Source organism: Eucyclogobius newberryi, unplaced genomic scaffold (genome assembly GCF_026437365.1).
Source record: "Eucyclogobius newberryi isolate DKJ021-1_F unplaced genomic scaffold, fEucNew1.0.hap1 SCAF_4, whole genome shotgun sequence".
NCBI lineage: Eukaryota > Metazoa > Chordata > Actinopteri > Gobiiformes > Gobiidae > Eucyclogobius > Eucyclogobius newberryi.
The window spans coordinates 12,609,257-12,622,946 of NW_027316056.1; the positions used below are offsets into that span (position 1 = coordinate 12,609,257).

Consider the following 13,690-nt stretch of genomic DNA (forward strand, 5'->3'; position numbering starts at 1 on the left):
ACAGCTTGTGAACAGCTCGAGATACAATATGAGAACTATATAATCATAACATTTAAGTAACCTTTCGCTTCTTATTATAAAGTAGTTCCTTGGTAATAACACCTCCATAAGCAGGTCCAGCAGAGTCACGCAGTGCACCTTTAAGTACCTAAGTAAACCTCCTTCACTTAAGTCATTACAGTTCACCTCTGGTTCTTGGTTGCATGTCTTTCCTTCTCAACACAATCATGTCATTAATCCAAACATGCAGTGAACAGGCGGGCGCGGGAACCCACTGCACACTGAGATACAGGTTGTTCCCGAATCTGCCCAATTGTTCCCAGATCTGGAGCAAAAGATTTCCACTGCGTAATGGTGCAGCCTCCTGAAAGTAATGCCTCCCTTAGCACGAGCCTGCTCTGTGTTGCTAATGTCCTACTGAGGTCAAACAAGAGCCTAAGTGCACATGACCTGCTGTGTGCACTGTTTAGTAGCTAATGGCAAATTACACAGCTCCATAAAGTCTAATAGACCCAGTGGAAATGCTGTTGCTAAATAACAAAACTATGTGTAGCCTTTAATGGTAGCAGACATAGTTGAGGGACTATGGCAGCGTTCTAGTATCAGCATTGGCAAAATAATAATTACTTGTACTTTGGACCATATTTTGAAATAATTTGGTCCCAGATGCATTATGAGGTACCAACTGTAACATTGTCATTTACTTTGACTTGGTTGGATGGGAGACCGCTGGAACACCAGGCGCCACAGTGGGGCGCTAGAGGGAATGTAATTGTGTTCTTAGGCAAGACACTTCACCCAAATCCTCTAGTAAAGTGCTTTGAGTGCCTTGAAGGTGGAAAAGTGCTATATCAATACTACGGTACTTTGTCCTGAGTGACTTTGTGTGTCCAGAGACTACGGATGAAAAATATCTCTCTGACATATTTTCATGTACTGTTGCTTGATATGAAAAAAGAAGATGTCAGGGACAGAGCTGACTATAAAGGACTGAAAAAAAGAACTTGGACATTTGTGAAAAAAAAATGAAAATAGACATAAGGGAAATGCCTGACTTTCATTGGAGAATCCCTGTGTCTTGTTCTATTTGTTTTATATGTATATAATTATTGTATAAATATAATTGGAAAAAATCATAGTAAAGTTCTAAATTAAGCTTTTTATGACTATTGAAATCAGTATGAAGTTTTTTTTTTCATTTCTTTTAGTGTTGAAATCAAGATTTAGTATCATGATCTCTGATCCCCTCTATATCCTCTTTCACCCTCAAACTTTCAAAATGTTTTCTAAGTTGAAATCTTCATCTTCCTCTCCTTGAACCGACACCTTAACGTGGTGGAGGGGTTTGAGTGCCCGAATGATCCCGGGAGCTATGTTGTCCGGGGCTTCATGCCCCTGGTAGGGTCTCCCAAGGCAAACAGGTTCTAGGTGACGGGTCAGACAAAGATCGGTTCAGAAGCCTATTATGACGACGACACGAACAAGGCCGTTTACGTCGCCCGGATCGGCGTCACCGGGGCCCCATCCTGGAGCCAGGCCTGGGATGGGTGCTCCATGGCGAGCGCCTGGTGGCCGGGTCTTACCCCACGGGGCCCGGCCGGGCACAGCCCGAAAGAGCGACGTGGGGCCGCCCTCCCGTGGGCCCACCACCCGCAGGAGGATCCATAAGGGGCCGGTGCAGAGAGATCTGGGCGGCAGTCGACGGCAGGGGCCTCGGCGACCAGATCTCCAGACACAGAGACTAACTCTGGGGACATGGAATGTCACCTCGCTGGGGGGGAAAGAGCCTGAGCTTGTGCGGGAGGTTGAGCGATACCGACTAGATATAGTCGGCCTCACCTCCACGCACAGTTTGGGCTCTGGAACCCATCTCCTCGAGAGGGGCTGGACGCTCTACTTCTCTGGTGTTGCCCGCGGGGAGAGGCGGCGGGCTGGTGTGGGCTTGCTGATAGCCCCTCAGCTCAGCCGCCACGTGTTGGAGTTTACCCCGGTGAACGAGAGGGTCGCGTCCCTCCGCCTTCGGGTGGGGGACAGGTCTCTCACTGTTGTGGCGGCCTACGGGCCGAACAGCAGTGCAGAGTACCCGGCCTTCTTGGAGTCCTTGGGAGGGGTACTGGACAGTGCACCGACCGGGGACTCCGTTGTTCTACTGGGGGACTTCAACGCCCACGTGGGCAATGACAGTGACACCTGGAGAGGGGTGATCGGGAAGAACGGCTTCCCCGATCTGAACCCGAGCGGTGTTCAGTTATTGGACTTCTGTGCTAGCCACGGATTGTCCATAACGAACACCATGTTCAAGCACAAGGGTGTCCATCAGTGCACATGGCACCAGGACACCCTAGGCCGGAGGTCAATGATCGACTTTGTTGTCGTGTCATCAGACCTCCGGCCGCGTGTCTTGGACACTCGGGTGAAGAGAGGGGCAGAGTTGTCAACCGATCACCACCTGGTGGTGAGTTGGATCCGCTGGCGGAGGAGGAAGCCGGACAGACTTGGCAGACCCAAGCGCATTGTGAGGGTCTGTTGGGAACGTCTAGTGGAGCCCTCTGTCAGCAGGGTATTCAACTCGCACCTCCGGGAGAGCTTCTCCCATGTCCCGGGGGAGGTTGGGGACATTGAGTCCGAGTGGACCATGTTCTCCGCCTCCATTGTTGATGCGGCTGCTCGGAGTTGTGGCCGCAAGGTCTCCGGTGCCTGTCGTGGGGGCAACCCCCGAACCCGGTGGTGGACACCGGAAGTAAGGGATGCCGTCAGACTGAAGAAGGAGGCCTATCAGGCCACTCTGGCTTGTAGGTCTCCGGAGGTCATCGACGGGTATCGGCAGGCCAAGCGAGCCGCGGCTCGTGCTGTCGCAGAGGCAAAAACCCGGGCCTGGGAGGAGTTCGGGGAGGCCATGGAGGAGGACTATCGGTCGGCACCAAAGAAATTCTGGCAAACCGTCCGGCGCCTCAGGAGGGGGAAGCAGTGTCTCACCAACACCGTTTACGGTGCGGGTGGAGGCCTGCTGACCTCAACTGGGGATGTCGTCGGACGGTGGAAGGAATACTTTGAGGATCTCCTTAATCCCTCAGTCACGTCTTCCGAAGAGGAAGTAGAGACCGGGGACTCGGAGGCTGGCTCATCCATCACCCAAGCTGAAGTCACTGAGGTTGTTCGCAAACTCCTCGGTGGCAGGGCTCCGTGGGTGGATGAGATCCGCCCTGAGTACCTAAAGTATCTGGATGTTGTAGGACTGTCTTGGTTGACACGTCTCTGCAACATCGCGTGGCGTTCGGGGACCGTTCCTCTGGACTGGCAGACCGGGGTGGTGGTCCCTCTGTTCAAGAAGGGGGACCGGAGGGTGTGTTCCAACTACAGAGGGATCACACTCCTCAGCCTCCCGGGTAAGGTCTATTCCAAGGTACTGGAGAGGAGAATCCGACCGATAGTCGAACCTCGGATTCAGGAGGAGCAGAGTGGTTTTCGTCCCGGTCGTGGAACACTGGACCAGCTCTATACCCTCCATCGGGTGCTCGAGGGCTCATGGGAGTTTGCCCAACCAGTCCACATGTGCTTTGTGGATCTGGAGAAGGCTTTCGACCGTGTCCCTCGGGGTGTCCTTTGGGGGGTGCTCCGGGAGTACGGGGTCCGGGGCCCTTTGCTCAGGGCTGTCCGGTCCCTGTATGACCGGAGCAGAAGCTGTGTTCGCATTGCCGGCAGTAAGTCAGACCTGTTCCCAGTGCATGTTGGACTCCGCCAGGGCTGCCCTTTGTCACCGGTTCTGTTCATAATTTTTATGGACAGAATTTCTAGGCGCAGTCGGGGGTCGGAGGGTGTCCGGTTTGGGGACCACAGGATCTCATCTCTGCTGTTTGCAGACGATGTTGTCCTGATGGCTCCATCAAACCCGGACCTGCAACATGCACTGGGACGGTTTGCAGCCGAGTGTGAAGCGGCTGGGATGAGAATCAGCACCTCCAAATCCGAGGCCATGGTTCTCGACCGGAAAAAGGTGGCTTGCCCTCTCCAGGTGGGTGGGGTGTCCTTGCCCCAAGTGGAGGAGTTCAAGTATCTCGGGGTCTTGTTCACGAGTGAGGGAAGGATGGAGCGTGAGATCGACAGGCGGATCGGTGCAGCGGCTGCAGTGATGCAGTCGCTGCATCGGACCGTTGTGGTAAAGAGGGAGCTGAGCCGAAAGGCAAAGCTCTCTATTTACCGGTCGGTCTCCGTTCCTACCCTCACCTATGGTCATGAGCTTTGGGTAGTGACCGAAAGAACAAGATCGCGGATACAAGCGGTCGAAATGAGTTTCCTCCGCCGTGTGGCTGGGCGCTCCCTTAGAGATAGGGTGAGGAGCTCGGCCACACGGGGGGAGCTCGGAGTAGAGCCGCTGCTCCTCCACGTCGAGAGGAGCCAGCTGAGGTGGCTCGGGCATCTGTTCCGGATGCCTCCTGGGCGCCTCCCTCGGGAGGTGTTTCAGGCATGTCCCACCGGGAAGAGGCCCCGGGGAAGACCCAGGACACGCTGGAGAGACTATGTCTCTCGGCTGGCCTGGGAACGCCTCGGGATCCCCCCGGAGGAGTTAGAGGAAGTGTCTGGGGAGAAGGAAGTCTGGGAGTCCCTGCTCAGACTGCTGCCCCCGCGACCCGGCCCCGGATAAAGCGGCAGAAGATGGATGGATGGATGGATGGATGGAAATCTTCATCTTTTTACACACATTTGTTCCCTTTATCTCTCACTTCCCTCCTTTTTCATGGCTGCTCTCACACAGGGACTGAAGGGCCGAGCGCACAGAGGAGCAGATGGTCTTGAGATCTTTGGCTGAAGCAGAAGTCACCACTTCAGTGGTTACTGATGTTCATTTAACTTGCTCCACAGAGCACTGCCCCCTGCCTCTCGCCACAATAATAGTACACTGTGGATGAAAAGCACTAACGTTTTCCTCTGCTTGTGTTTCTCTGTTGCAGCTCTGCATGAGTTCCCCACAGACCTGTTCACTCACAGAGAGAGAGTGGAGGGAGCAGTGGCGCTGCACGTCCTCTGTGTAAGTTTGGAACTGCGACTGGACATACTGTACATACAAACATGTCTGATGTTTACAGTGAGATACAAATCTATTCAAATTGTAGCTAAATATAGTTTCACATAGAATAACAACATGAGATTACATTGAATGTGTTTGGTACTTTTTAATGTACTTCTAATCTTTTGAGGTCGGGACCCCCAAAATAGCTATGCAACTGACCCGCAACCCCCAAAGCAAAATGAGACTGATGCCAATAATAATTCAAACAGGAAAAGAAAAGCTTGTACAATTAGGCTTAATATTGTTTATTGTATTATTGGACCTAATTTCACCAAATCATACAAATCATACGTTTTAATTCTAAAAATAAATCAAACGCTTGGTTTGATTTACATAAGGTCAAATCAACTTTTTCTTACATGAGGATCATCTTAAAGGGCACTAACTCACCTGCTTTCAATGTCTGTTTGTTAGGTTTTTTTTTTCTTTATCTATAAACTGATTTTCATAACATTGCCCAAATTATATGACTTGAAATCACTACAAACTTAATTACACAGCTCTGCATAATAAAATCAAATGATATGAATAGAATCTTTAGACCAACCCATAATGGAACAGTATAACCACATCTGTTAAAAGCTTTATGTCTTTCTTTTCAAGCGGATGTTGACTTTTTCTGTAAATTGATATGTTGTGGTCTACTCTGGTTTCACTTCTTCAGGAAAAACCCCTTCTACAACTGTGCACGTGCCTAAAATGAATGCATGTGGATAGTAACAGTTTGTTGTGGTTTCCAAATGGTTTGCGAGAAATAGATTTGAAAACCTACTTCCTCCTTTTGCTGTGTGAAAATCAGCTTTAAACAGTTTGTCGGCCTGGAAAAAATATGGCTCTATGCTGAAGAATTAAGTCCAGATGTATGCTGATTTTTAGGGGCAATTTTGTGAATATCTTGCGTGACCGTTTCCGTAAATGTTCACTGTTAACATTAATCCATCCATCCATCCATTTTCTACCGCTTGTTCCCTTTCGGGGTCGCGGGTGACTGGAGCCTATCCCAGTGACTTCGGGCTGTCTGTTTTATTTTCCTTGTATTTTGTGGTTCAATAAGTTATTAAAAATGTCCGCTCTTCACTTACCCTCTTTCTCCCATGCACCAAAACTCTTTCTTCCATCACTTTTCATCCGGGAACCACCACTGTCCACCAGCAGGGGTCAGCGTCAGGGGTCATGGCCACTGTGGGATCCCCTAAAGCAGCAGCAGACACATTGTTCTGTACATTACGTCCTCCCTTTAGCATGTCAAGCTTTTTCCAGTGGTCTCCGAGGACAAGCCGCTAATGTTCCGCAGCAGCAGCAGCAGCAGAACCCACGAGACGCGACATGAACAGAACAATACACAGCTCTACTCTGCCTGTACATGCGTCATATATTATTATGTTATATTGACAAAATATGATTAAGTTACGTCGGCAAAGTGACTGGAAAATGTACTTTATATTGACCGCCCGCCGAGTTCTATCCTCGCGGCTGCGGCAGAAATGAGGCAAATGAAAGTAACCTTTTCAGCAGAACTACAGAGGCTCAGAAATAGAAACATGTATCATCCTGGTCCATTTGCTTGTGTTGTTTACCCTTCCACAGAACACACTGTTATAGCGCACAACAGGGGTCAGAGCACATTGTATTATTCTGCTGAAAATGGCCCGCTGTGCCTTTTCATACAAGATACAAGAGCAATTGGAGATATAATTTATCGTCCCACTGAAACAAAAGGCATTTCTTTACTGCAAAAAGTAAAACTGAACTTAGAGGAATTTTGTTAAATGTTAAATTATTTTATACGTGGTGCATGGTGTTGCTGTGACATTGTGCTATGATAATAGATATTTCTTATTGCAGGTTCTTTTTCTTTTTTTGTGCATAGGAGTTTAAACCACATTAAATCAAGCCATTATTCATAATCTAAAATTATGCAATCTTTATTTTTAAGCGCTTCTGATCACATTTTAAAAAAAAATTCCCTTCTCACTTACTCACCCGTAGTTGTATTTAAAGTGATTTATGCATGTTTGAGTTATCTTTGGAAAGCAATCAGCACCAAAGGATAGACTTCAATGGACTGGTTTATTTCATTAAGTTTTGTTTTATTACATTTTTGTTTTTATCAATATTGCTATTTAAAATGTCCAAATCACCAGGTATAAAAAAAAAACAATGTCTTAGGGAGAAGTCCAGGGTATAATTGCCATATGTACTGAAGTCAGCAGGATTGAAGCAGCAGTAATGTGGTCACTGAGCTACTATTTACAGAACGGAAATGAGTTTAATCAGAAAATGTCAATTGTGGACTAAATGGGACAAATATATCATAACTCTATGTTTGTAACTCGTTAGGGTTTTTGTGTCATGAAGGTTTGTTCTATTTCTCTCTGTGTCATGTTTTTGCTGTGTTCATTTACATAAAAACTAAAAGAAGTAAAAGAAGACACAAGGCAGTGTACTGTGTGTTCATCCCATGTCCAGCCGTATGCAAACTGGCCATAGAAATACCACCAAAGATACATAGAACATGCTGCAAAATAAATGTAAAATTCAAAAAGCTGCAAATGCAAAAAAAAGTTCACATTTTCATTATTATTAAAATTGTGCTTTGTCCTTCCGATTGTCCCAGATGTTTTTTGTTTTTTTTTAACCACAATGCATTCCCTTTCAGACTCTGCACTCTCTCTTTTGACCGAGATCATTAAAATCAGATAAATCCATGTTTAAGAATAGAGTGAGCCTTTATAGTTCGGACTAATGCCCCTGGAATCTAATCACAAGCAGCCTTTTTGCCCTTCCATGGATGTGCTCCTGGTGTAATTCACTTGTCCTTGTCTGAGGGCTGAATATTCCCTCCAGTGTCACTTCTGTGGTGCAGAGTTTAGCATAAAGAAGCACGCGCACGCTGACCTCTCTGAATGTGCTGTCCAAACTTCATCAATAATCACGTTTGCATCTGATTCATGATCCTCAGAGTGACCTCAGAGTTCATGTGCATATGATATGATATCGGAGCATAAAAGCATTTATTTATTTATTATTTTCCCTTGATTTTTTTTAGTTTATCTTATGCAACAAAAAGAAACAAAGAACAAAAGCAAGAGCGACGATCTAAACATTGTATAAAAGGATTACTTAGCATTGTTAAAGGTGCACTATGTAACTTTTTAGGTTGTCTCCATGGAGATGCCATTGCTTGCCCTGGAACGTTCAAGGATTTATTTGATTATGGGCTGAGTTGCCAAGACTGTATAGCGCCTAATTCTTTTGGAAAGTGTACATTTTGACAGTTTTATTGCTCCTGACAGACACTTTCACATCACAGATCATTTTAAACCCTTTTTCAGTTCTGTTTGCCAATAATAGACTCAATAATGGGTTAAATTCAAGCTGTTAATGTTATAAAGTTGTGATTTAGGGAAAACGTGCTATTAGAAATAATATTTCTAATAGCACGTTTTCCCTAAATCACAACTTTATTTTATTATGCGTATCTCATTAGCGACACTCATTAGTTGATTCTTATTTTAGGGTTTATATTGCTTGTTGCTCTCCTGCAGTGTTTTTATTGCTCCAAAACTCCTGCTCCTGCTTGTTTCTCTGTGCCCTGTTTAATGCCATACTGTGGAACATTCCAGACTGAGCAATAGCATCTCTATGGCGACAAGCAGACAGCAGACCCTCCACCTGAAATGTTACATAGTGAATAAAGGAATAGATTTATTATGTATGTTCATATCTTAATGCACAATTCAGAGATAAATAATTCCATCAATGCATTTCACATGAATCCTGCCCCTAATATCATCCAGTTTCTTTTTGAGCAATAGCCCAAGCTTCTCAACTTTATGATTTACATAATTTGTATTCTCTTAACTGATCATTTCCAACAGCTTAAAATGTCCCATAATCTCAATAAACCACATTAAACACATGTGTTAAGTCACACTTGCATCAGTACCATCTCGCAGAGAATGTAACCTGGAATGGCCTTTCTGTAACATATTAATGCACATGTGTTGTGTGTTTACCTCGACATATGGCTCTGGGTTTACAGCTGTTGACACAGGATTATAATAGCAGCGCTGCCTTTTATCCCATAGGAACACTGCTGTAGAGGATTATACAGACCATTGACATGTATCATATTACAACACACAAAAGTAGGGCAGGGAGATTTGTCACACAGTAAAAGTATTTTTATATGTTTTTTCTTTCATCTTTTTCTTTTTTTTTTGTTTAATCTTTTCTGATGTATTGAATTGACTTGTTGACTAATATCTTTTGTGTATGTTTATTGATGATTATTTGATTTATCTGAATGAATAAGAAAGTTGTTTTAGACAAAAGCATGTCATAAATCTGTGTAATTTTAGCATGAATTATATCTGGTTACAAATAAAGCTCTTATATATTGAAAGAAGAAACACTGCAGGTGAATGGAAACAATCTTACATTTAGAGATATCAATTTGAAACGTCTTTAGTTTAATGTTAGGATTTTTATTTTAACTTGTTTTTATACAAAAATGAGGCATTTTATGGGTAAAAATGAACAACACTGTACATATGGACTTAAAAATGTGTCAATGTCTTGCTTTGGTTATTTGACATGTCATATCCAAAAGAAGAGAGGCCTCATTTAGTATTTGACTTAACCAGATCTTACTGAAAATTGCAGTAATGCAGTCATTTTGCCTCATCTTTGGAGTTAAAACTTTAATAAATCAGTCTTGGAATTAAATTTAGATGAGATTTTGCCGTTTTGCAGAAGATTGTAAATGTTGTTGGTGCTGATCTGCATTTTGCATGTTCCTTCCAAATCTGTGGATGTAGGTTGATTAAATATTATGAATCCTTCTTGTTTTAAAGATCTTGCGTGTGGTGATTGATGCACTGAAAGGTTAAATAAATAATGCCTTTGTTACAAGATAGAAGAAGAGAGAGTCTATTCTACTCTCAAGTTCACATTGTTTCTTTGTTTCCTCTCTGTTTTTCCCTTACAAACAACCAACAAACAGCCTTTGGAAAATGACAGTATATTTTAAAAGTTATATTTGCAGGTTGCTAAGTTGTGCCAAGAGTGAATATTTAATGTTTGAAATGCAACATAAAACAGCGAATGCATGCGTTCAGACATGCAAAAACACTGCGTCTTGATTACAGAGCTAGAATCTGACTATGATTTTAATGAGAAATGAAAAGCCAAACGTTAATCTAAACTTATTTGAAACTTCATAAGCCTATTTTGTCCTTGGTTAATCTCTTTACCCCATCCACACATGTATAAATCATCCTTATGCTATATTTTACTGCCTGTTTATTATTAATGATGCATCTCTTTACAGACCATTTACATGTTCTGTGCTCTGGCCCTGGTCTGTGATGACTACTTTGTGCCGTCCCTGGAGAAGGTCTGTGAGGTAAGAACATGCAAATGCACATTCATTATGGATCAAATACAGTCTTGCAAAACATTCAGTGGCTTGGATAGTGATATTTTAGTCTCCCCGGACTTTAGTATTTATCCGTGGTTAGATAACGTGTGCTGTCGTAGTAGTTATGGAGCTCAACAGTCCCTGGAAGTTTAATTCCCATTAATTTTTCCAATTTTCTCCATAAAATAATCATATTATAGGGGTTTTCAGCATTTTTTTCAGACACTACAGTCTAAATTTGGGCATGAATTCCAAAACGTTCCACTCTGGGATCGAACACTCTTGTTTTGGCATCATTACATCCATTTTCAAGCTACAAACCACTGTTTTCAGAAGCAAAAACACAATGATCAGCTGTTTAAACACAGATAAACACAGTTGTAACTTGCTCTTTGCGTCTAAACCCTCACTGTCAAACAACAGAAACAGTGTGATTGTCCTTTAGGTCTCAAAACACGACTAAAAGACAGATTTAGGAAAAGTTTCAGAAAATGTGCCAAAGTGATTGAAACAAACAAACAAACAAATCTGCACAGTAAGGGGTGTTATGACCAAATAAAAAAAAAATTAAAAACTGATTATTTTCTTTCTTATAAAACAAGGACAGTGCACAGAAAACACTGACACATCTCAAAAGAAAAAAGATGATCCACACAAGATTTAGATAGAAACACTTCTGTAGTTCTTGGGCAGGTTCAGACAGAAGAAAATGTATCAAGGTTTATCGTGTGATTCATGTGATGCTGTTATTCTCCTGAGGTGGTGAAAAGCTGAAAAAGGATGATTTTGAACAACATCAAATGAAACGTATGATGAAAGACAGACTGTGTGTTCTGTTTTTTAAAAGATTATATCAAATCCAAAATTGTGATTGGTTGACATGAAGTGAAATATATATATATAAATTCATATCATATTATCATATAAACATGTATTAAACAAGATACTCAGTAGAAGTATCGATATCGATCTAAAAATGTAACCTTAAGAATCTAGATCTCAGTCAAAACTATAAGACAAAATGGTACTATTAAAGAAAATAAAAAAAGACTTTTCCTGAGTATCAGTATTTGTACAGATTACTCTCTGCAGATTTTTGATGCAGTTTTTTTTCAGGCCTGGTTGGTGTAATTTAAAGTGCCTATGACAGGCTGGACGACTAAAATGTAGTTAAGATATATATTATGAAAATGTGAAAATCTAAATGTTATCACAGAATAGCATTTTTTTTAGGTTTATAATTTCACTTCCTGTTTGTAATTGATGATATCACAGTACCAGTTAATGTCACTTTTAATTCGACAAATAAAAATATATGATAGCACCTTCATTTAGTTGAATTCATGTTTTCTGAAAGGAAAAAAACTTTGACTGGAATGAGTACCCGTAGTGTGATGTCACTTCCTGTCCATTTTTAAAGAATTTTCTCCACAAATACCCATGACAAACACTCGATTGGTGTACAAACCTGTCATACACACTCAAATCTTTTCTTGGACCAAAAAATGAAATATCGATCATTTTGCCGTCCTGTTGTTCGGCATCCTCATCACGTTTGTGTCCCGTTCTGTGCTTTTCCTCAGCGTCTGGATCTGAGCGAGGACGTCGCCGGGGCAACCTTCATGGCGGCTGGCAGCTCTGCACCTGAACTCTTCACATCCGTCATAGGTGCACACGCTCACCTCCTGCTACACACAATGTTTACTTTGGCATTGACGTGAAACCTGTCGACACGCTCGCCCCATAACCAGAAGCTTTCCTTTCCCGGTCGTATGGATGTTTTCTCTGTGTAATCCTCCAGCCTTCACCTCAACACTTTATAATGACCACTCTGCCTTAATAAACCATGAACAAATAGTTTATTGAGACTGATTCAAGCTTTGTACTTAACTAATACTCTAACTCAACAATTTGAAAAGAAAACGACAATTTTTTTTGGCCCAAATCTGAGTCTTATTTCCTCGTGGCGTGGACTGCTGATTAGTCCTGCCACGTATCAATCATAAAACGCACCTACCGCTCACCTGCAGCCTCGTTCTGGCTCGTCCCCATGAGCAGCATGTTTCCGCGTTCTGATCTATCATAATATAGTTCCCTCAGTGTACGGGACAAAATGAAGATGGAGAAAGACAGTTTGAGCTGACTCAGAAGAAGACGGAAATCTATGGGAGACGAGAGATGCGATGCGATAATAAACAAACGCACGTGTGTGTTTTATCAGTCCGCCTGCGTTCTCAAATTGCCGAAAAATTGTCCATTGCGCCTTTAATATTTAGTGGATAATAGAAAAGTGAAAGAAATAATAATAATAATGGGAGGGTGGGCTTCAAACTCAGGTCTCCCACAAGATATATCCTATTGAGCTAACCTCTCATAGCATGAGTGTTCTAAATGGATAAGTAAGTAAGTAATGGATAAGCCTGTATTTCTAACTAACATCTAGTCATTGTAAACATGAACAGAGCCTTAGCTACAAACAAAGACTTGTCTCTAAAAGATAGATTTTATGTCAGTTTGTTGATGCTCGGCGCTGCTGTTGCCTCGCTTCTCTCCTCTGCACATGCTCAGTTAGGTACCACCTGCAAACATCCTTGATTCCCACACAGGTTCATTCAGCGTGGTTTGAGCTCAGATCCATTAGTTTGAGGTTTTCTGGTCCTCACAGCATGAACAGAGCTCTAAAAGAAGCTGCTGTCCGCTCTGGTTCTTAAAGCTGATGTTAGAGATCGGAGCCTGAACGGGCCTCTGAACACGGCCACAGACTGAGCCGCTGTGGGAAAATAAGAACCATGCTTCCTGCAGTAATGCCCAGCGGCCTGTAGGGGCCACTAAAAGACACTGTGACCTCAGCCAAGCTTCAGCAGCAGAAGTGAGTGAAGTCCTATATAGTTGTGACACATTGTAATTGGCCAGTCACTGATTGCCTTGATTGCCCTGACTGTACGCCACTGTTATAAATGAAGTCTTTGTTCATACTTTGCAAATGAAGGTGTAGTTATTTGAAAGTGGTGCCGTCTTTTATTTGAAAAACTCCTACATTTTCACTGCAGAGCTTAGATAGCTTGTTTGCTAATGACAGTTGGCGATTTAGGACACTTCGACTGCCTCACGCCATTCATTTTCCTCAGCAGACGCAAAAACATCTTATTAAAACCTGTTACCACCCACCTGTCCGCCGGCGAGCATTTTCTATATCT

General features: G+C 43.3%; 1 protein-coding gene across 1 annotated transcript in view; it reads left to right on the forward strand.

Moving 5' to 3' along the window:
- The window catches only part of LOC140377050 (sodium/potassium/calcium exchanger 3-like), an 81,264-nt gene that overhangs the window by 48,261 nt on the left and 19,313 nt on the right, over positions 1 to 13,690 (forward strand). Inside the window, exons 3-5 of the mRNA XM_072462324.1 lie at positions 4,950 to 5,026; positions 10,404 to 10,478; positions 12,077 to 12,161. Of these exons, the coding sequence (XP_072318425.1) occupies positions 4,950 to 5,026; positions 10,404 to 10,478; positions 12,077 to 12,161 (237 nt within the window). The remainder of the gene's footprint in view (positions 1 to 4,949; positions 5,027 to 10,403; positions 10,479 to 12,076; positions 12,162 to 13,690) is intronic.